The 23,713-nt window shown below is 48.6% G+C and overlaps 1 protein-coding gene across 2 annotated transcripts in view; it reads left to right on the forward strand.

Moving 5' to 3' along the window:
* CLASP1 (cytoplasmic linker associated protein 1) overlaps positions 1-23,713 on the forward strand; it is a 1,635,412-nt gene that overhangs the window by 752,652 nt on the left and 859,047 nt on the right. For both annotated transcript variants that reach the window (XM_086957100.1, XM_086957101.1), the window contains exon 16: positions 726-803. In XM_086957100.1, the coding sequence (XP_086813226.1) occupies positions 726-803 (78 nt within the window). The remainder of the gene's footprint in view (positions 1-725; positions 804-23,713) is intronic.

Below are 23,713 nucleotides of genomic sequence, written 5' to 3' on the forward strand. Positions count from 1 at the left end.
CAGCACGTCTGCAAACTGACAAATATATTGTTAATCATAACCTTAGTAGAATAAATGTCTAATGCCTTTCATTTCCATCACTCTGGCCTGGAAATATCTATTTTATAGTTATAAGATTAAATTGTGCAGGTGCCAGGTTCAGTTTAAGTTATGTCTGGTTTTCCGTTTTTTACTAAGGAGTTATTTAAAACAGTGAAGTTATTGAAGTCATGGGAGCATGAAAATTCCTATTCCATAAAGGGAATTTCCTGAATTCTTGAACTTTTTAATTCCTTGTCAGATACAGAAATTGTATTCTGGTAGGTACACTTGCATTCTGATTTTTCTTGTAAAAACCACAGTATTGGCGATAAAGAAAACCCAACCTTTTTCATATGTCTTGTAAAAAATTTGAAAAAATATGGATTTCCAAATTTGGGACATCTGTTGATGTTGGTAGGGGTTACTCATGCCTGATTTTTATTTTATTTTAGATAGTATACATTTAATAATAATGAATTATGTCAATTTTAGAATAACTGAATTTTAAATTTAACAGCAAAACATACTTTGAAATCATTGAATGCAAGTCAAAGCAGACTAATCAGAAAATATACTTAAAAACGCGGACTCCAATAGTACCTAGTGCAAAAATAAGTCAAGCAAAGCTAATAGATGCAGTAGTAAAAAATGTATTAGATTGTGTAAATGCACTCTGATATTGACAAGGATTTCTCCCCATCTAGGCACATAGCAGTACTAGCAGAAACCATAAAGAAGGGAATCCACGACGCTGACTCAGAAGCTCGCATAGTAGCAAGAAGGTAAGTTTAAATGAATAGCCCTTGGTACGCTGATAAACACATTGTAAACTTGTAGGCTTTGATAATCTTCTTTGAGTCTATTAATAATGTAACCCAACTTCATTTTCCTTACTTTTCCAGATCTAATCTCCTATTTTGTTTGTGACATGTTAACTTCATTTTATTTTCAAACATGTTCCTGGAGAATACTTCCTTTTTGTTTATTTAGCAGTGATAGCATTTTTGAATACCCTTTTCAAGTTTTCCATCTAAGGTATAATTCCTTTGAATGGTTCTCCAAAGTATGTTTTTTTATCCTTGTTGAAATTGTAGAATGAGCACCATGTATATTTATAAAAAAAGACTTCCATTGTCCGGAGCGAAAGTGTAGTACAATGTGATGCCCATAATTGGCGCTCAGCTTTTTGATATTTGAGATAATACATTTTGTTTTAATGCTTTTATTCATTATCGTGCTTGTTTGAGATCAGGAGGCGATCAGCCAAGACACTATATAGAGATGCCCCGGGGGGGTTTGCAAATGGCCTCCACAATGAGAGATTGACCTACTAAAAACTCTGACACTCTTTGAAAGGGATGGTCTTCCTTTGTTTGCTTAAAGATGATTAAGTGATTTGGAACTTTGTTCTAATACCATGCATCCATCAATCAATCGAATAGTTCTTATAACGCATGAGTTTGCACCCCAGGAGGTCCCATGCCTAGGTCCTAACTTCCGTGGTCGAAGAGCCATGTCTTAAGCTTCTTTCTGAATTCAAGTGAAGGTCGGGTGCGTAAGTGAAGGGGGAGGCCATTCCATGACTTGCCGGTGAGGTAGGCGAAAGACCGACCTCCGCAGCGGTTCCAGCAGATACAAAGGGTGTGGGCCAGGGCGAAGAAGGTGGAGTGGAGTTCCCTGTTGGGTCGATGGAACGTCAGGCGGTGGTTAATGTAGGCGGGCCCAGAGTTGTGGTGGGCCTTGTAGCTGTGAGTAATGAGCTTGAAGAGGCATCTTTTCTGTACGGGGAGCCAGTGGTGTGCTCTGAGGTGTGGAGGTGGTGCTTGTTGTCCTGGGGAGGTTGACGATGAATCTTGCTGCCATGTTCTTGATGGTCTGGAGGCGTTTGAGCACTTTGGTGGTCCTGGCGAGAATTTGTTGCGTTAGTGGAGGCAGTTGGAGATGAGGGCTCGGGTGTCTGTTTTCCTGGTGGAGATGGAGATGGGGATCCAGCGGAAAATCTTGCGGAGAGTGTGCAAGCAGGAGGAGAAGACAGCATTGACTTGGTTCTTCATGGTTAGTTGGCTATCCAAGAGGATTCTGAGGTTGCATGTGTGGTTGGAGGGAGCCTGAGCGGGCCGAGTGCAGTGTGCTATCAGGTGTTGTCCCAGAGGGAGGGGTTGTTTTCGAAGATTGAGTACCTCAGGTTTCTCCCAGTTGTGCTTCAAGCTGTTTGCCATCGCCCAGTTGGCGATGTCGGACAAGATGTCCTAGAAGTTGGCTATGATGGTATCTTCTGTGAGGGAAAGGTTGAGCTGTACGTCATCGACATACTTACATGTCTGCTAGAGTCTTCCTGTAGGTGTTGAAGAGGGTGTGGCTGAGGGAGGAGTCCAGAAGGATGCCGTAGATGATGATCTGGGGTTTCGATAAAAAGGTGGTTAGGTGAATCTTGAGTGTTCAGCCGGAGAGTAAAGAGGCGATCCATTTGAGAGCGTTACATTGGATGCCCAGGTGCTGGAGTATGATGTTGAGGGTGTGATGGGAGACAGTGTTGAATGCCGCAGAGAGGTTGAGGAGAATGAGGGCTGCTGTTTCCCCTTGGATGAGGAGATGTCTGATGTTATAAGTAGCTGTGATCATGGCAGTCACAGTGCTGTGGCTGGCCCGGAGGCCTGATTCGGAGGCTTCAAGAAAGTTGTTCTGTTCGAGGTACTCTGTGAGCTGGCAGTCGATGGCTTTCTCAGCGTTTTTGGCTGGGAAGAGGAGTAGCGAGATGGGCCGATAATTCAGGAGTATGGTGGGGAAGGCAGAGGGCTTTTTCAGGAGAGGATTGACCTCTGCATGCTTACATCCAGCTGGCACAATGACTGTTGTGTTGAGGTTCTCTGTGAGGTGGTTGCTGATTTATTCTCCCCCTAGGTTGTAGATGTGTGGGTAGGAGTCCGTGGGTGCTCCCGAGTGGATGAAGTTCATAATGGTGGTGGTGTCTAGGGTGGACAGCTGCTTCCATTCGGGTAGTCTGTGCATGTCAGTGGCGCCAGACGCAGCAAAGTTTACCATCTTCCATGGGCTAGATACCTCCGACTCACTAGGCAGGACGATTTCCACGTCTGTAGCACTTCGACGCTACGCCTGGCTGTGGTCGACTGGTTTTTCAGGGGATGTCCAATCTGTCTTATGGACACACCCTTTGTTGGCCGTCGCCTGTTCGGCTACAAGGCAGACAACGCTCTGGAGCGCTTTAATGAGTCTCAGGCTTCGGCCAGGTCCTTGGGCCTCTCCACCACCCACCCTGCACAGTCTGCTTTTCGCCCCTTTTGTGTCTACGGAAGGGGTGCCCTGCCATGTCTCGCCCAGAGCCACAGGCCAGTGCAAGCTGTTCAGCCCATGCGCGGCCTGCACGTGGGAACTACCGCTGTGGTTCTGTGGGCCAGCGGGCGGGCCAGTCCACCACATCCCCCTCTGCAGAAGCCTCCTAGTCCGACCTTTCAGGGCCACCAAACGCCAGTGGGTGGCAGGATCCGCCATCACCTCCCCCACTGGTGCACCATCACGTCGGACAGGTGGGTTTTGCAAATAGTCCAAAGGGGCTACTCCCTCCCCTTTGAGACTACCTCTTCATCCATGCCACCTCAGTACCATCGCATGCTGGAGGATCATCTGGCCCTTCTCCAAGAGAAAGTTTCGGCACTCTTGGCCAAGGGAGTCATTGAGCGAGTTCCTGTCCCAGAAGTAGGTTGTGGTTGCTATTCCCACTACTTTCTGGAGCCCAAGAAGGACAAAGGCCTGTATCCTATCTTGGATCTCAGGAACGTCAACCGCTTCCTCTGGAAGGACAAGTTCAAAATGTTGACACTAGCTCAGGTCCTTTCTGCCCTTGACCCTGGAGACTGGATTGTAGCGTTGGACTTGCAGGACGCTTATTTTCACATCCCCGTCCTGCCGGCCCATCTGCTTTACCCTCCGGTTCACAGTAGGCTACGAGCACTTTCAGTTTACCGTGCTCCCCTTTGGCCGTACTAGCGCCCCTCGGGTGTTCACGAAAGTGATGGCAGTGGTTGCAGCTCATCTGCGCAGATCAGGGGTTCCAGTTTTCCCCTATCTCGATGACTGACTGCTGAAGGTGGGCTTGCCCCAGGCGGGCGTCCCCCACCTCCGGACGTAGGTCGACTTCCTGCATTTGCTGGGGTTCTCCATCAATGTGCCGAAAAACCTGACTCCCTCTCAGAAGCTCCTCCTCATCAGAGCTGTTCTGGACACTACACAGTTTCGGGTCTTTCCCCCCCCCCCCACCCCCCCGAACAATGAGTCCGGGATATTCTGCTATGGTTCCGATCTTTCAGCCTCTATCCCGGGTTTCGTCAGGATGACCCTCAGGCTACTGGGCCTGATGGTCTCCTGCATTCTGCTGGTGGACCATGCCAGATGGCATACGCGGGCTCTGCAGGGAGACCTGAAGTTCCAGTGGGCTCAACATCAGGGGAACCTGTCTGATTGCGTCCAAATCTCGGAGGGCACTGCACACCAATTGCAGTGGTAGCTAACAAACCAGGATTGGGTCGACAGCAGGTTCCTCTCCCTTCCCCAACCAGAGTTCACAGTGGTGACCGATGCACTGCTGGGATAGGACAGACACATGTGGGGGGGGGTAGTCGGAGATCAGAAGCCGCTGGTCTCCGGTGGAGTCTGAGCTCCACATCAACCTTCTGGAGCTTCGGGTGATCTGTCTTGCACTAAAAGCATTCCTTCCCTCAGACCGGGGAAGAGTAGTGCAGGTGTTCATGGACAACACCACTGCCATGAGGTACTGTAACAAAAAGGGCGGGGTGAGGTCGGGACCCTATGTCAAGAGGCTCTCCGTCTCTGGACATGGCTGGAACATCAGGGCATATCCCTGGTATTTGAACACCTGGCAGGTTCCCTGAGCGCCAGGGCGGACGAACTCGGCTGCAGGTGCATGATGGATCACGAATGGCGTCTTCACTCGGAGGTGGCGCAAGGTCTCTTTCAGCAGTGGGGAGAGCCTTGGTTAGATCTATTTATTTATTTAAACTATTTTGCTTTGTTTTAAAATGCTGCTATAGATTTAAAACCTGTGGGATTAACTTTATGATGTTCTGATACATTTTGATAGTCTTTTATAGTGGAATGATTTTTGTTAATTGCAGCATTAAAGATCTTATTAATTTGATAATAGTGTAGTATTAAACGTTTAGCTGAATTGGGGGACAGAACTGTATTGTATTGATTTGAGAGTCGTGAGAGCCTGAATTAATTTATGTATCTTTGATTGGACCCCAAGGGGAGATTTTCTTACTTTATAGTGAGGTACAGTACCCTGTCCCCTTGGGCGGAGAGTCTCAGTCTACTAATTTTAAGTTGTGTTTTTAACACCAGGGCAGCCTACCCCCAACTCATATTTTTTTCTAAAGAAAAAAATTACTAGTGTCCGATGGGCTTTTCCACCCCCTGGGTTTAGAATTGTGGTAAATCCTTCAATTAACACTGGGGGTGCTGGCGAAGAAGACTCTTGGGCTGAATCTGAGGTGGTGGCACTGTTGCGTGCTAATCTAGGACCCTGATCGATACTGTGACCGTATGCCCCTATTCGGCTATAAATCCATTTATTCCCTATATTGGCATAACCGTTCAAGTGCAATATTCAGAAACTCGTCTCTGGCCTCACACGAACAGAGCCACATTTCAGAATAGCTTTCTCTGCCACTTCCTTTGCAACCAATTAGTGCAATGACATAGCAGAAGTTACTATCTGAGATTCCTAGATTAACACTCCGAGTTCTTCAACAAGATAAAAACTCTGCAACCTGGAAATCCCCGCTTGCTGTGTTTTGATTAGTAATAGAACTCTAATGAGCACTGATAAACGATCACTTCCTAGTGACATCTTTATTGACGTCTTATGTCCAAAAACTTACATCAAACAAGGCACCTTTCAGGTATAAATATTACCAACGTTGCCTTAAGCAAACGCTGAAGCTATCAATGCCATAGCTGCTGTGTTGCTGTCTGCCGTTGTTTCGCTGAAGCTGATGCTGCCAGCTATCTCGCTGCTGCTGAAGAAGCTGTCATGCTGATGATACCATAGCTGCTATCGCTACTGCTATCGCTGCTAACTAGCGAACGATGGTGTGGTGAACTTAGGAGCTGAAGAGCCCAGCAAGAGCCCAGCAAGAGCCCTGCAAGAGCCCAGCAGATGCAAGGTGCCCGCGGACGCTGCCCCTCCTCCTCCTCCCCGACGCGCTGAGAAGAGACGCTGTCTTTCTCCTGCAGAGAAATCCAGCTCCGGCGTTTCTAGTCTACCCTTGCGGGTGACTGGGATATCGAGTCCCTGAGGGAGATACCAGACCTCCGTCATTCTATTCCAGAGGTATGGTGTTGACTAAACCCTTAGAGAGAATTCTTGAAGCAAACCTTGGCAAAACCAACTTAACTTAAAGCTACTTACTTCCCTCCCAAGTATTAGGCTTAGGTCAGGTACACTGGGGTAGGCGTAGTTAGAAGCACCAGTTGAGTATTTTAGCCTAATGTATATATGAATGTATATGTTCGAGGCATGTGGGCTGCTGACATTCATATCTGTGCATAGATCGCCGCCTAGTGTTGGGTCCGGATGATTGCACATTGTTGTCCTGGAAGAGTCTTCGAAGTATCACGATATAGGTGGCTCCTCCCCTGGACTACAGTGCGCATGGGCATCAACTCCATCCCCAGATTGTTTTTTTCCGCCATTGGGTTCGGATGTGTTTCGGTTCCCTCTGTCGGAATCGATAGTTGTTTAACTTGTTTTACTTGAGACCAAAAGGTCTTTAGGACTCGCGTCGGTATTGTCTATCGTTCGGGTTCGTTTGTTTTATCGACTCCGAACCAACACTGCCCTTCCGCGTGCTTTCGGCGCGGACGGGCCTACACGACGCTCCAACCTACTTTCATCATGGAACGAAGTCCATTTAAGAGGTGCCCGGTGTGTGCCTCGAAGTACCCACATATCGACGTGCACCCGGTGTGCAATAAATGCTTGTCGCCGGACCACGACGAGGCCAAGTGTATGGCCTGCTCCAAGTTCCGGTCAAAAAAGACACTCAAGCTCCGCCGAGCTGCGAGACTGCAGGCCCAGCGATCGGCACCCCCTCCGACGGACATCTTCGATACGGAGGATGTCGGCGACGACACTATCCAGGATATCACAGAATCTAACCCGGAGTCGGAGGTTGATGAAAACTACGACGCGGAGGACGAGGATTTCGAGGAAGTCGTCGAGGAGGTAGGGGACGACGACGGGGCCCTTGCCACCGTAGAGGATAGCTCGGAAGAGGAGCTTCCTCACACTGACTCCGGGGCCAGCCACCATTCTAAGGCCCAGGCCGAGGGATCGCCTTCGGCCTTACCCAAAGCCTTGATTCCCGTCCCACGGCTCCGCCTTCCGGCCCGGCCACGGACATTGATACGGCACCACTCACGGTACAGAAACCGAAAGTGAAACCGTCGGTCTCGACCCCAGACGTATCGAAACCGAAAGCGCAAGTCACACTGGTCGGGTCGAAGAGTTCGGAGGCCTCGGCGCCGAAGAAATCCAAGATGGCCGTCGAGCTGAAGGGCCACGCCAAAATGGCCGACCCGAAGACTACGGTGTCGAAGCCGAAGGTAAAAACGGCCGACGCGGCTGCATCGGTGCCGAAGTTGGTCGACGCACTTAAGAGTCGCATCGATACCAAGAAGATCGACGACCATAAAAAGACCACGAAGAAGCGGCAGGACGACCCCAAGTCTCTCACTGCCCCGCTTCCACTCGACAAGGCCAAGGGGGCAGCTACGTCGGCTCCAAAGACGGCGTCATTGGTCGCCGTCCCAAAACCAGCTTCAGAAGACTCTCTCGAGCCGGTGCGTCCCTCCGCCTCGTTCACTAAAAAGGTCACAGAGTCCCTTCAGCATATTAGGGAGGGGGCCGCAGCAGTCGAGCCGAAGGACACTGTGCCGCCCAAGCCTATCCAAAAACCGGCATAGACGCCAACGCCGATTCTGTTCACGTTGCCGCCAAAGACGGCGCCGAAGGCTTTCACAGCGAAACCTGGGGCCGGAGTGCCCTTGAAGTTATCTTCGACGCCGAAGGCATCGTTGGTGGTTCCAAGCCCTCGCCATCAACCGCTGGCAGAAGAAGAGCGTCGAGAGGTGATTATCGACGCCAACACAGGCAAGCTCTCTCTCCTTAAAAGGAAGATCACCCCTGAACCAGCATTGGAGCATTTCCAAATTCCACTTAAGAAAAAGATGGACTCTGCTGGTGCCTCTGCCTCTATGGAGCCTGTATCACCACAAGGCCATGAACTTTCACCCACTCATTCTAATGTGGAGGAGGGTGATGGAAACGACGAGGATGAGTATTCCTACCCAGTCTACTCAGACCCAGAGGATGTGACTGAGCCTTGGTCTGCTGGTGGCGACCCTGGGGACCCGCATTCAGGACAGGAGCCTCCGCTTTTTTCAGCAAAAACTTCCCCAACAGAAGACTCTGCAGCTTTCAATGCTCTAATTGAAAGGGCGGCAGCCAATCATGACGTCGATCTCCATGCTGAGCCTGTAGACGTCGATTTTCTTTTTGACACCTTTTCAGTCGCTGAAAAAACTGTAAAGACTTTGCCAATGCTAAAAGGGGTGTTGAAACATGCGCCAGAGGTCTTCAAGGAGCCCACCCGAGCAAGAGTCATCAACCCACGTATCGACAAGAAGTACAAGGCAGCGCCCACTGATCCAACATACATCAAAGGACAGTTGCCTCTGGATTCCTTGGTTGTCTCCAATGCACGCAAGAGAGCCAACTCACAGACTACGGGTGATGCTCCACCCCCAGACAAGGAATCAAAAGTATTTGAGGCTTCGGGGAAACGTGTTGCTGCGCAGGCAGCCAACATATGGCGCATATCCAACACACAGGCGCTACTTGCGCGTTACGACAGGGCACACTACGACACTCTAGAGACCCTTCTACAGCACTTGCCAGATCAATATAAGGAAGCAGCAGAAATGTTGATACAGGAGGGGAAGCTTATCACCAATGCTTTAATTGAGTGCGCTCTGGATGTGGCTGACACCGCCTCAAGGGCAATAAACACTAGCGTTCTACTGCGTAGACATGCATGGCTCAGAATATCCGGTTTCAAACCAGACATTCAAACTACCATCCTGAACCAAACTGTCAACCCAGACCGCCTGTTTGGCCCAGAAGTTGATACCACCCTCGAGAAAATGAAAAAAGACACCGACACTGCAAAGTTTATGGGTGCCTTGCAGTCCCAGCAGTTTCGGGGTGGTTCCTTTCGTCGCTCCAATAATAGAGGCACCTCGAGGGGTCAACTGTCACAGTCGACGCAATTCTATAAGAGTAACACCCAACCCTCCTATACCAACAAGAGTCGGGGTGGATACCGTGGCAACAACGTCAGAGGCAGAGGACGTGGTAATAACAGCTCCAGGTCCTCCACCGCCAACAAACAGTGACGCCTTGTCACTGCCCCCCGACCACGCAACACCGGTCAGGGGGAGACTCTAGCAGTTCCTGCCCGTGTGGAATCCAATATGGTTATTGTCTGGAGCTCACGTCCACTCCACCCAACATACCCCCAAAGAGCCGTCCTATGTCCGGCGAGCACTTGCACTTGCACTTGTTGCAGCAGGAAGTCAACGTCATGCTGCAAAAAGGAGCAATAGAGCTCGTGCCCCCGCAGGAGAGAGGTACAGGAGTTTACTCCCTCTACTTTCTGATTCCAAAGAAGGACGGATCCCTCAGGCCCATCCTAGACCTCAGACCTCTCAACTTTTACATTCTGTCAGAACATTTCCATATGCTCACGCTGCAGCAGGTTCTCCCACTGCTTCGGCAAGGGGACTTCCTGGCAACTCTGGACCTCAAGGATGCGTACTTTCACATTCCACTGCATCCTTCACACAGAAAGTACCTCAGATTCACCATTCAAAACCAGCACTACCAGTTCAAGGTTTTGCCTTTTGGGGTCACCACAGCGCCCAGGGTCTTCACAAAGTGCCTAGCGACGGTGGTGGCGCATCTGAGACGTCAAAACATCCACGTCACGTGCGCCGACCACGTGTCCCACACCATTCTCCTTCTGCCTGCTCTGGGGTTCTCACTGAATTACCCAAAATCCCATCTCCAGCCCGCCCATATACGGCAGTATCTGGGTGCGACCATAAACACTCTGGCGGCCACTGCACAGCCAAATTCAGTGAGAGTCAACAGCATTCAGTCGCTGATCCAAAGATTCAGACCTCAACACTCGCTTCCAGCAAGAGTGTTCATGCAGTTGATAGGCATGATGGCCTCCTGCATCTCCATAGTCCCACACGCGAGACTACATATGCGTCCGCTTCAGGAGTGCTTAGCACGTCAGTGGACTCAGGTTCACGGGCAGTTGAAAGACCTAGTGTTGGTGAGCGGTCGGGCATACAACTCTCTGCATTGGTGGAATCCACAAAACCTTTGCAAGGGCCGACCGTTTCAAGAGCCTGTGCCGCAGATCATCCTGACAACGGACGCTTCTCTCCAGGGATGGGGAGCGCATGTACTCCAATACACGGTGCAGGGACTATGGACACTACAGCAAAGGAAGATGCACATCAATGTACTGGAACTGATGGCTATCTTCATGGCCTTAAAGGCATTCAAAGTACATCTGTGCAACAAGGTCGTCTTGATCCGGACGGACAACATGACGGCCATGTACTACATTCAGAAACAGGGGGGCACACACTCTCCGCAGCTGTCTCATCTGGCTCAGAGCATGTGGAAGTGGGCCATTCAGAGGAACATTTTCCTCATGGCAGAACATCTCCCAGGCAAGGACAATCAGATGGCGGACCTGCTCAGCAGGCACAGCCACCAAATGCACGAGTGGGAGATACATCCATCAGTACTCCAACCGTACTTCCAAAGGTGGGGTCATCCAGAGATCGACCTGTTCGCCACAAGGGAGAACGCAAAATGCCAAAGCTTCGCCGCCAGGTTCCCACACCCGCAATCGCAGGGCAATGCGATATGGATGAACTGGTCGGGCAGATTTGCGTACGCTTTTCCCCCAGCACCTCTGATACCGCTGGTGGCGCGCAAGCTCCGGCAGCACTCGATGACTCTCATCCTAGTTGCTCCAAAGTGGGCTCGCCAACCATGGTACACCACGTTTCTGGAACTTTCCGTGGTACCGCATCAAAGGCTTCATCTCACACCCAGCCTTCTGACGCAGAGCCATGGCGACATTCAGCACCCAGATCCGCAACAGCTCAACCTGGCGATCTGGCTCCTGAAGTCCTAAAGTTTGGCTACCTTAACCTTCCTCCCAATTGCATGGACATCATTCGGGAGGCGAGAAAGCCCACTACTAGAGCATGTGCGGCAAAATGGAAGCGGTTTGTCATCTATTGCGCAAACCACAACATTGATCCACTAGATGCTTCTATTCAGAACATCTGTTACCTGTTCCATCTATACCAGTGTAATCTGGCATATACTTCCATTCGCATTCACCTGTCTGCGATGGCCGCATACCTCCAAAATAGACAGCACCTTTCACTTTTCAAAGTGCCTGCCATCAAGGCATTTCTGGAAGGCCTCAAAAGAGTCATTCCGCCACGGACTCCACCAGCTCCGGAATGGAACCTCAATGTGGTTCTTACAAGACTGATGGGTCCTCCCTTTGAGCCACTACATTCTTGCGAACTTCAGTTCTTGACATGGAAAGTGGCTTTCCTAGTAGCAATTACATCGCTACGGAGGGTTAGTGAGCTGCAGGCCCTCACAATCCAAGAGCCTTTCTTCCAAGTTCATTCAAACAGGGTAGTGCTCCGCACTAACCCTAAATTTCTACCCAAGGTTGTGTCTCAGTTCCACATCAACCAAACCATTGAGTTGCCGGTGTTCTTTCAAAATCCAGAGTCACTGGCGGAGCGGATGCTCCACACCCTTGACGTTAAACGGGCCCTAATGTATTACATTGATAGGACCAAGGATTTTAGAAAAACTAAGCAGCTTTTTGTTGCCTTTGCGCCACATCACAAAGGTAACCCTATTTCCAAGGCTGGTATTGCTAGGTGGATCGTGAAATGTATTCAAATCTGCTATGCAAAGGCAAAACGCACTCTTACAATTCCACCAAGAGCCCACTCCACCAGAAAGTTGGGGGCCTCTATGGCTTTCCTTGGAAATATTCCCTTAGAGGACATATGTAGAGCAGCCACATGGTCTACCACACATACATTTACTAAGCATTACTGTGTAGACGTGCACTCCAAACAGCAGGCAGCTGTAGGGCAGGCTGTTCTCAAGACACTTTTCCAAACTGCTGCAGCTGGCACGGGCGGCCGCCGCTAATGGAGGGACTGCTATGTATTCTATGCACAGATATGAATTCAGCAGCCCACATGCCTCGAACTGCAAATGCTACTTACCAGTATGCATCTGTTCTTGGCATGTAGGGCTGCTGACATTCATATCGCCCGCCCTCCCCGGCGCCTGTAGCAGCTGCAGTGTTCACATATCATTTCATGGCATGGTCATCATTCACTGAGTTTCACTCCATCTTGGCCACAATGGCTAAAAACAATCTGGGGATGGAGTCGATGCCCATGCGCACTGTAGTCCAGGGGAGGAGCCACCTATCTCGTGATACTTCGAAGACTCTTCCAGGACAACAATGTGCAATCATCCGGACCCAACACTAGGCGGCGATCTATGCACAGATATGAATGTCAGCAGCCCTACATGCCAAGAACAGATGCATACTGGTAAGTAGCATTTGCAATGTTTTATTCCTTTTAAACCATTGTATGGCTAAGAAACCATATCAATGCTTTTACAGTATTATTTCGCAATACTTATCTTACTGTACGTACTTTTTATAATAACAAGTCTTGCAATTGTGGCAATTCATTTCTCTTGTATGAGAAGAAAGACTGTTCAATAAATGTTACCCTTTATTGACAAACGCCCGTCTCTCTATTCTCTACATATTGTGAAAGTAATCTGCACCAACCTGACTGAGTAAAATAACTGTCTATTGTTTCACACGACCCTAGAGATTGACTCTTATCTGAGGAGCAAAGTTGTCATGTTGCACGGTTGTTGGAAAACTGAATCCCTTCTTGGCTGTGCCAGGGAAGCTGATCACTTCCTATTTCAGTCAAGAAAGTTTCCAGTGACCTCTGAGCTAGTTGGTAACAAACCCAATTAAGTTTAGCATAGTCAGTGGAGGCCTGGAAGATCCGCACTTCTACGTCGATACTACTGTTTATGTTATTCCAATGCGCAGGGCCTATTGTGAAAATAGGAAATACACTACAGCACAGCCTGATGCCTGGGCTCCCCAATGCTTTTTTCTTTTTCCTTTTTAAATCTTATTTAGACCTTTGTCCCCCCTGTGATCTAGTGGACTTTCTTCCCTCTTGGGGCAGATTGGGGGGTAAACTCCCTGAGGGTCAGAAATACTATTGGGCCTGTGCTGGGATGGTGGCAGAGCTCAATGTCTGGGAGGGTGGCATCCTCACCACTTTTTTTTTCTATTTATTCCCTGGAGGTCTAGTGGACTTTCTGCCCCACAGTGTGCCCCCACAGGTGGCAGAAAGACACATTCTGGGATGGGGGCATTGTTTGGATTCCACATTTATTTTGTTTTTTTCTGCCTTTGTCTCTGGTGTCAAGTGTGCTACTTCGGGCGGGTAGAATGGGGTGAACACTTCAATCCACATCCAGGAGGGGAGAAAGACTTGTGCTCACAGTGGGTATGGAGCACAAGCTTAGAGTGGCGGCTCCGCTCCCCCCAAAAAAATCATTGGTGTCTAGTCGGCTATTTGTCCTACCTGATCGCAGACTGTAGGTAAACCAGCCCTATCAACCTCACCCCAATCTTGGCCGAAAGATTGTTACGCCCTGAGGTGGGGAGAGTCCAGGACCACGCACAGGACGACCACCACCTCTAGAATTAATAATGCCATGCACATTCCCTGGTGGGCTTCCTGTCTCCTGGGAGCAGATTGAGGATAAACATCCCCCCTGTCTGCGCCCGCAGTGGAGACAGAAAGACTGTTGTGCCTTTGACCCGGCTCAGGGAATCACAGACCCAGGCCCCCAACCACCCAAAAAAGCAGTGGCTTCCACATTCCCTAGTGCCTGGTTGGCTTTTTGGCCATCAGGGAGCAGACTGGGGATAAACAGCCCCATGTCGGCACCCAGTGGAGCCAAAAGATTATTGGGACTGTGTTGGGGGGAGCACAGCACCATGCACATTGGGAGGCCTCAGCACCCCCACCCCCCTGAAATAAAACTATGCCTTGCGGATACCTTGGCGCCTGTGACCCAGATTGGGGGTAAACATCCCCTGTAGATTGATTTTCCTCGGGGGCAAGGGAAACCACATACAGATTCCCAGAAGGCTGCTCCCACTAGCCTATTAACATGTTCAGCTTTTACTTTTGTTTTGCTATAGCACTCGCATTACAGCAAAAGAAAAAAAAATCTAACTTTGGACATGGAGTAAGTTCTTCCCTCACATCCTCAGTTTGATTTCTGAAATGAAATGCTTCTGTTATTTTCACCAGAAACCTATTCTTTTTGGATACATAGGATTATGACCCATGGGTGTCCTCTGCAATATGAAGGTAGTGTAGAGTATGGGAAAAGGTCAATGTCCACACCTATGATGTTAAGTACTGCAAGAAAATGCTTTTTTTTCATGTTCACCCCCACATGTTTGGACTGATGCTGTTCTTTCGAATCGAGAGTGCACTGACGCCTGCTAACCAGACCTCCGTGCCAGTGTTCTAACCTCGTACAGAGTGTATGTTGAATAGGCTAAACCCAGTTGACAGAGACTGACTTACTATATGGTAACCAGGGCATGTAAGACAGAGGGTCCACCCAGGGCTGCAGCACTGATTGTGTGATAAAGTGCAAAACAACCATCAATCTGACAATGCAGACTGGAAGGACAGTGGTAACATTGCTAGTTCGACTTTGCCATTCAAACCAATGGCAAAGTTCCCACTTCCATTAACAATATATGTAAGTCCTATTGTGCCCTAAGGCAGGGAACTTATGTTATTAAGTAGGACATGTATTCTATATAGATGTCCTTAGAGCAACACTTCCATATTGTCGTTTTGCTGTGGGAGGGTTAGTAGCCCCTTTGACTAACACAGAGTTACAAGCTGACCACTCAGCCCGGCTAACTTTAGAATGAGACTACTGAGATGGGCACTGAAATGTATCAAATTAATAGTAGTATTAAACCTGACTTGATGTCAAGTCGAATTTTATGTCACTATTATAGATGTGCAAGTTTTAGGAAGTTGCCACTCTGTGACCCAGTTTGACCAATTTAGTCACTGGCCACTATACGCCTTTCTGACTGCCTGGAGAGTAGTGTGAACAACTCCCAGGCTTAGGAACAATCGCACCCTACTACAGGGCGAGATGTTACACCCCGTCGCAGGAAGCCTCTCATGGTGTTAGCCCTAAAGGCGAGCTTCAAAGGCAAAGCTGCCTTTGGCTGGAAAATGTCGCTCACAATTGAGGAGCTTCCCTTTTTTCAGGTAGATAGGCTGACGGCAAGAACAGAGAGGGGAGACCAGTGCCCCGCCCAGTTTTCCCGTGTAGCCCACACGCAGCGACACCTCTATGGTTGGCTAACCAACTCCTAACATCTGAGGAAGCATGCAGACATGTTGAGAGTGGACAGAACAGTGCACTCTGGGCCAGGAAAGCTGAGGTAGGCCACCTCATCAAGTCAGCAGATGCTTCCCAAGAATCTCCGCTGACTGTTGCTGGATGCCAAGAGGCTAATCCTCACTGTCAGAAAGTTGTACCCGAGTCAGCTGGACCCTGGAGTGTTGTCTGAATTCAGATTGGTCACCCAAGAGGGAAAGCAGCCTCCACCAAAGAATATTGCTGGGACTGCTGTGGACAGAGACTGGTAGCCCAGCCACAGCTAGCCTTCTACTGTCTCCAAGAGGACTTTGAGGGACACCGATCTCTGTGGCCAAAGTTGCACCACCTGACCTATGGACCGAGGAATCAAAGGCACCCCTGTCGACAGCATTCAGAGTATCTTCCATCTCCTTCATCCGGAACATCAGGACCTCTCCGTTGAAGTGCATGGCGATCATGCTGTAAAGTTTGGACCTGGACTGGAAAAGGCTTTGGGGGCCAGGAAACTGTCCAAATACTCCTTATTGCTCTCTAGAACTTCTCCCTGACATCATTTCTGTCCCCTAAGTCAGGCTGGTGTAGTCGAACTCAACTCTTACACATTTTTCAAACGTTAACAAACTTTACGGTTACCAGTGCTTGTTTGCGGTTAAACTGAAATGTAAATTTTCTTTTAAAATCTGTTTCTCCAGGACCCTCCAATGTATTTTGCTCAATCTTGGACTAAAAATTCGTACAAATGTAATCTATTTTTATAAATTGGTGTCAGTTTTCCTTCATGTTGTGTGGCTTACTTATTTTGTTGTTTGGTACAGTTAAATCGGTACGGCTGCACAGCCATCTCCTGTAATGCACCCAAAGCCTCACAAGTACATTAAAAATGTCATTGTGAATATCAGGGATACGCTGTAATTTTACCACATAGAAGTCCATACATTTGCTAAGACGTCCCATAAGTATCTGCTATGTTTTTGCAAAACATGCCTAACCCTTTATTGTAACCTATCTAATCCCCAGTCTCATGAGTGATGATTTAATCTGATATAGTGACTTTTCAGGGATGTTGAAGTCTTCCAGCAGAACATGCTGGAAACCATAGCCCGACAGTTCGTAATGAGTCCAGGCACCTTCTCTGCGAGGTCCCACTGAAACAGCTTTCAGCACAGAAAAAAGCTCAGGCTATTCCATGGCTTAGAAGATGGTGGCTTGCCACTGAGCCCTGGAAGGGCCACTGGGTCTTAACTGCTAACCACTTCACTATAGCAGCCTTAACACTACCTCCCAGACCACCAGGCTCCTGTCACAGGAGCAGAAAGCAGGAGTCTCAGGAAGGAAAAAACTTTTGAGCCTTTTTGGTGGGCTCATCTGAATAGGGTAATGACTTGCATACTGCCGGGTGGCAGCTGGCTTTCACCAGCTTGAAACAGGGACTCCCGGGTAAATTTACAGTAATTAAAAGAGGAAGTACCAGGTTTGTGAGAAAATGGGATTGGGTGGTAGAATTTCTCCAGTCACTGGCTATGGCACAGGATACAACTGGCATCTCTGGACCTTCGTGCCAGGAGAGAGGCCAGGTGGCTAGAACCCTGCCCTGAGGAGCTGGGACATGCAGGACTGACCTGGAGGAGCCTTATCAGAACTTTGAAAAAGGTGGCACATGGCCATTTTTCAGACCTCTGGAGTACCGGGACAAGGTGCTGTTCACATCTGAGCACTCCGGTAGGGCATCATGGCGAACCGCTCTCTTCAACTGCTTCTTTATTTCTCACTCTATTTCATCTTCTTGGAAGGGCTACAACCTTTGCCCTATACACAAAAGCGACTCAATGGCTGACCTTGCAAACTATCGAATGACAGCTATTCTTGAAGTAGAAACTTAGTTTTATGCTTTCCTATAGCTAAAAGACCTTAAAAAATGTCCAGACACAAAAAAACGGATACCCTGGTATCAAACAGGATTAATGGCAGATAGTGGTATAATTGATAAAATCATGACTATCACTTTTATCAAACCATTATGCAAAAACTAAATTCAATAAACTATATGCTTGCTTCCCCTCTATTGTTTGCTCTGGCGATGGAGTCCATGGCTGCTCATGCCAGGTCGGGGAGGTACTATTCTAGGCTCTTGGTAGAGGGGCAAATGCAGCATATAGCATTGTATGCGGACGGCCTGCTCATGTTCTTACCGGACTTTAGGGATGCTTTACGTGGAGCGTAGGACTTCTTGGAGACCTTGGGGACAGTGGCGGGTCTCCTTGTGAACTGGACCAAGTCGTGTTTGTTTCCCGCCAGACAGGATGGACCAACCGGCCACAGGCGATGTCCCGTGGGAGCCCCGTTGTCTGCCTTACTTGGGGACCCAGATTTACCATGCTCCTGACGATATTTTGGAGGGCAATGTAGGGAAAGCGCTACGCAGAGCCAAAACCGGTTTCGATTTTTGGGGGACTCTTCCTCTATCCGTTGCAGGTAGGGTTGCTTTGGTGAAGATGGTCATTCTGCCCAGATTCCTCTATTACTTTGGGATGCTCCCCATTTGGATCCTGGGTAAGTTCTTTTCCCAGCTCAATACTTTGATCACAGGATTTCTATGGGGGACTGGGAGGCGGAGGGTTGCCCTGACTAACATGCAGCGGCCCAGTGCAGAGGGAGGCCTGGCATTGCCGGACCTAGAGGTCTACTATAACGGTGCGCAGCTCCAATAGTTTACGAAATCGGTGGCGGGGTCCCCTCCGGCACCCAGAGAACCTGGAGTTGTCGGTCCTGGGTTGGCGTCATTTGTCTTGTGTCCTGCTGCGAATACCGATGAGGGATGGGCACGTATGATTTACGTGTGGTGCGGCAGTGCTGGGCACGTATGGCCAGAAGGGCACACGTTAAGACCCCTTATGCGCCCAAGATCCCGCTGAGGATGTGTGAGGCACTGCCTCATGGGGGTGATTGGAGCCAGCTGCAGGCTTGGAAGGAGGCGGGAGTCACCGCAGTAGGTGACCTATACGAAGATGGCAACCTCCTCTCTTTCAACAACCTTACGGAGCGCCATGACCTTCCGCGAGGGGAGTTTCTCCAGTATTAGGGGTCTCTTTCATAGATTCACATGCCTGAATCATTCCCCGTCGTCGGAGTGGGAGTCCCACGGTACATAAAAAAGCAATAATATGCCATAAATATATAGTAAATACCAATAAAAATAAACCAGGAAGTAAAGTAGCCAAAGCTACAGTAGAAAAAACTTCCACACCTATGACTATCCTAGTCATTTTGTATAGTCCAAACTACAGCCAATCAGGTGCCAGCACCCACCAGAAGGTTCTCCCCAGAGGCTCAGGCTCTCAGATTTTCTACCGCACGTCGTGTGAAGGGAGTCTCCCTGAGCTCTGCTCAGTTTTCTTCAATTTTCTTCATTGGTCTTAAAATTTTTCTTCATATCTCACAGTTTTGTAATGTCTTATTACACGAAGTCTATCTGCAGACCCTGCGTCTCTTGTGGAAAGCTGAAACCTTTTCCTGTGAACCCTCATGAAGAGTATATGGACCAGCACTCTGCCTGTCTCTGACATGGTAGGAGAAGAAGGGGATGTCTTGTGCTTAGGCTATACCCCCTTCTGATGTGGGAGGATTTTTTTATTTGTACTGCACCTTAATGGTTTGAAATGATGTTTCTCCTCTACTTCACCAGTTGAAGTAACATCGAAATTAAGGGGTCTCTGGCCTTCTTTGAGTCTGCCTCCCACATCTACGCCCACAAGATTTACTCTCAGGCGTCTAGACTCACTCTCCGCACTTTTCTGATTGAAAATGTGCCAGCTTGTCGACGATACGGTCGAAGTATTCTTTGACGACAATCTCTGCCGTCACTGGTGCTCTGCGTCAACAATGGCTCCAAGATTCCGTTGATGACAATGGGGACAGTGCCCTCTTGTGGACTGATTGTAATTAGCACAGAATTGCGAAATTGACGAAGAGCCTCATCGACGGAGAGCCTCGTCGACGGAGAGAGTCGGCGGTGAGGTGTGCCTCGCCGACGAGGAGCCTCGTCGACGGTGAAGTGAGTCACGTCGACGGTGAGTCACGTCGACGGTGAGCCACGTCGACGGTGAGCCTCGTCGACGGTGAGCCTCGTCGACGGTGAGCAGGTGAGCCTCGTCGACGGTGAGCCTCGTCGACGGTGAGCCTCGTAGACGGTGAGCCTCGTCGACGGTGAGCCTCGTCGACGGTGATTAAACCTCCTCATGAAGGGAACGGTGGATCTTTTTCATCAAACCCTCGTCACAAGGTCAGAAACAGACCGTTTTTTTCTCTTTAATTTTACGATTTGGCAGAGGTCTTTGCCTCTTCTTGAGCCCAAGATCTGCGCTGGTGTTTCTGTCACGCCTCGAGCACAAATTTAAAACGCCAGACAATTCAACCCGCTTGTCTTGTCTCTCAACTTCAACCTGACCCATCTTTTGCTCGGGCGGCCCAGACACGTCCTCTCAACTCCGCTTCCCCTTTGACTTTTTTTATCACGACCGGGAAGGTCGATGCTTCGTATTATAAGGGAGAAGACGTTTTCCACAATGGCTGCAACCACAGTTCAGCAGGCAACCCTTTAGCTATTTTTAGCAGGTTCCACTACCAGAGATAGTCTAATATATTGGCACAGGTAGCCCGTATTCCCGACTACTCCTCATCTGACGTTTCAAGGATCTTACAGAAAAATGGAGTGCATCATCAACAATAGACCGTGCAGTGCACATTGCATCTCCAAGTTTTTAGACAGCCCGTAGAGGCGGCAGTATTGCAGAGATAGGGTTGGCAAAACTCTCGGTTCTTCGCCCAGAGGTTCACACTAAGATAATGGTCGTACCGTTATAGAGATTTCTTCGCTACTCGCTACCCGCACCTTCGTTTTTTCTCCAGTACAGAGAGCAACCCTTTCGTGGTGCCCGAGGGCAGTTCCACATCCTTTTTTCCATGGAGTTCCACCCGGTATAATTTTTACTACTGCATTATTCGACTCTAAATTGTATGCAGGAGGTACTTCTTCAAGGAAAAAACAACTTACCTTAGAACCCACCCTTAGTCCATCCCAAGAGGGATGACGGTGGAATATCTCTTTTATCTCATTTGGTCAACGATGCCAGTTGTCTGTAGGGGGTTCTAATAGTTATGTCAAAAGGGAACGCTCTAGAATTTGGCACATTCCCTTTTGCTACACCTTCAAGGGGACCGCTTCCTCCTCATCTGCGCGAGTCGTTTGCACAATTGTCTATATTGATACACACAGGGACCGTGTGAGTGGTTTCTGAATCTACAACAGAGTTAGAGTTTACTCTCAGTTCCTCATCGACAAGCAAGTCAAGAAGTAGCGCCAGATTTTAGATCTTTGCGCAAACTATTCAAATGTTGTACCTCAAGAAGGTCTTAAAGTACTACTGCCTAAACGACTTGATGATTGCACTTGACCTCCAGGGTGTCGATGTTCATGTGCCAATTTTTTCAGAAGCACAGGAAGTAGCTACTTTTTTCAATAGGTTAAAAGCATTTTCAATTAAAGGCCTACCTTTTGGACTTTGGTCCGCTCCACATGTTTTTATCTAGATCCTGACACCAGTGGCAGCCTATCTACGTCTGCAAAATATACAGATTCATCTTTACTGAGACAAATATATAATCACGGCTCGCTCTTCTTAACAAGCAATCCAGCACACCCAGACTTGGCAGTCACTGTTTTAAAGCCTGGTTTTTTCAACACATCATGACAAGTCTCAACTAGTCCTAGCTCTGATATGAAGATTTCTCGGAGCAGCAATCAATACAAACCCAGCAAGGGTGTTTGTCTCGCATGAACGACGGGCCTGCAGCTCCCACTTGGTGTTTCTTCTACGTACATTACGGTCTGTTTTCAGTAGATCCTCAAGGTCATTCCTGACCACGGCCTCCACCTGCATCCTGGTGGTTTTCCTACTACAGATTACACATGAGAAAGATGCTAGAGGAATTAGACAAGCAGTGGTTGCAAGTCTCCGGTTCATTCGAAGATCTCATTACTAATCACTCCTCGGATGCGAGAGGTTTTCTTATTTAGTGAATCCAAGAAAGAAATTTATAGAAGGAGTGTGTTTTCCTTCAGGAGGCGTTAATTTGCACAATCAACACAAACGCATCCCTCGAGAGTTTGGGAGCGCATCTTCAAGGGCTTAAGGTCAGCGGGACATGGAGCCCGTAAGTAATAGCCTGGCACATCAATCTGTTGAGCGAAGTGCCATCTTCCTTGCCTTCAAAACTTTTCGCGCAATACTTCAAGGAGCCACTGTATTGGTGCGCACAAACAATACAAATGCACTATGTCAACAAACAGAGAGGGACAAGATCAGTTCTGTTGCCTCAGGAAGCCCTGGATTTTGGGCAGAGGCAATAGGACACATACTCAATCTTCTGACGGTTCATGTCCCGGATACAGGGACATTCTAGCAGACACTCTCAGCAGGATGACAATTTCCACTCTTGAGTGGAAGCTTATTTAACAGATGGTGGTTTCAATCTTTTGGCAGTGGGGTCATCCAGATTTGGACCTCTTTTTTGCGACCAAGAAGAACAGCAAATGCCGGTTCTTTGCAAGTTGGCATCCCCACAAAGACTTTCAGGGAAATGCGTTTCCGATCAAATGGTCTCAATTATCTGCTTGCGCTTTTCCACCGATACCGTTAGTTCCCAAAGTCCTGCGGAAGATGAGGAAGGAGCAGTGTCGGCTGATTCTCATGACCCCCAGATGGTTTCGCCACTACTGGATCACCGAGCTTCTTTTTTCCTGTCGGAGTGCGATCCAATTCTGTTGCGTCCAATTCCGGACCTACTCTTCATCCAGGGCGGTCAGGTTTACCACCCGGATCCGACTTCTCTGAGGTTAGCGGCCTGGCGCCTGAGTACCTTGAGTTCGCCCGTCTAAACAATCCTGCGGATTGCATAGAAGTATTAGCCAAGGCAAGAGCACAGTCTCAAATGAAAATGTTTTTTGTATCTGGTGTCGTTCGGCTGGACTTCATCATTTTTTCTGTTAAAACAGAGCAAATCTTTCCAGTTTTTCGTTCAGCTGGCAAGTTAGGGATTGTCTCATGCAATTCTAAGGGTTTTTCTGGCAGCAGTTTCCAGATACCGACAAGATGGGACCACTTCTCTTTACTCTTCAAGAACTATACAACAATTCCTCAAGGAATTTTCAGAATGTTTCCCTCTGGTAGGTCGTCCGCCACCATCGTGGCATCTCAATGTGGTATTAGCACAGCTCATGTGCCCTCCTTTTGGACCTTCCACAGAACTGATCTGTAATTCCTTACGTGGAAGGTGTCACTTTTATGGGCTTTGACTTCCTCTAGAAGAGGTAGTTATATCCAGGTTCGCACGGGTCATCAACCTTTCTTAAAGTTTCTCAAATGACTCGATGGTGCTTCGCACTAATCCAAGATTCATACCTAAAGTGCCTCCGGACTTCCACCGGTACGAGCCTGTCAATTTAAAGACCTTCTTTCCTTCACCCTATCCAGAAAGGACATTGCTTACACTAGATATTAGGAGATGTTTAAAGTTCTATTTGCAAAGGACAGTTCCGTTATGCAGATCCGATCAACTGTTTATCACCTATGGTGCAATTCGTAAGGTCAAGCAGTATCTAAGCAAACAATTGCAATTTGGATCTCTGCTGCGATCGCTTTTTGCCATGCACAAGCAGGAGGACCTTTGCAAGCAGCCCCTAGAGTGCACTCTACGAGGGCAGGGTCTTCCTCAACTGCTTTGTTCGCTGGAGTCCCTCTCCAGCACATCGGCAGTGCGACAACCTGAGCTAGCAGGCATACTTTCACCAAACACTACTGTTTGGATGCAGCCAGCGGGACCGATGCTTCAGTGGGTCAAGCAGTTCGATGTAATCTTTTTGACTAAGGTGAGCCTCTGTTTCCCACCTCCTTTTGCTGCTGTCAGACGCTTATTATGCGGTTTCATTGT

This window comes from Lissotriton vulgaris, chromosome 2_1 (genome assembly GCF_964263255.1).
Source record: "Lissotriton vulgaris chromosome 2_1, aLisVul1.2, whole genome shotgun sequence".
NCBI lineage: Eukaryota > Metazoa > Chordata > Amphibia > Caudata > Salamandridae > Lissotriton > Lissotriton vulgaris.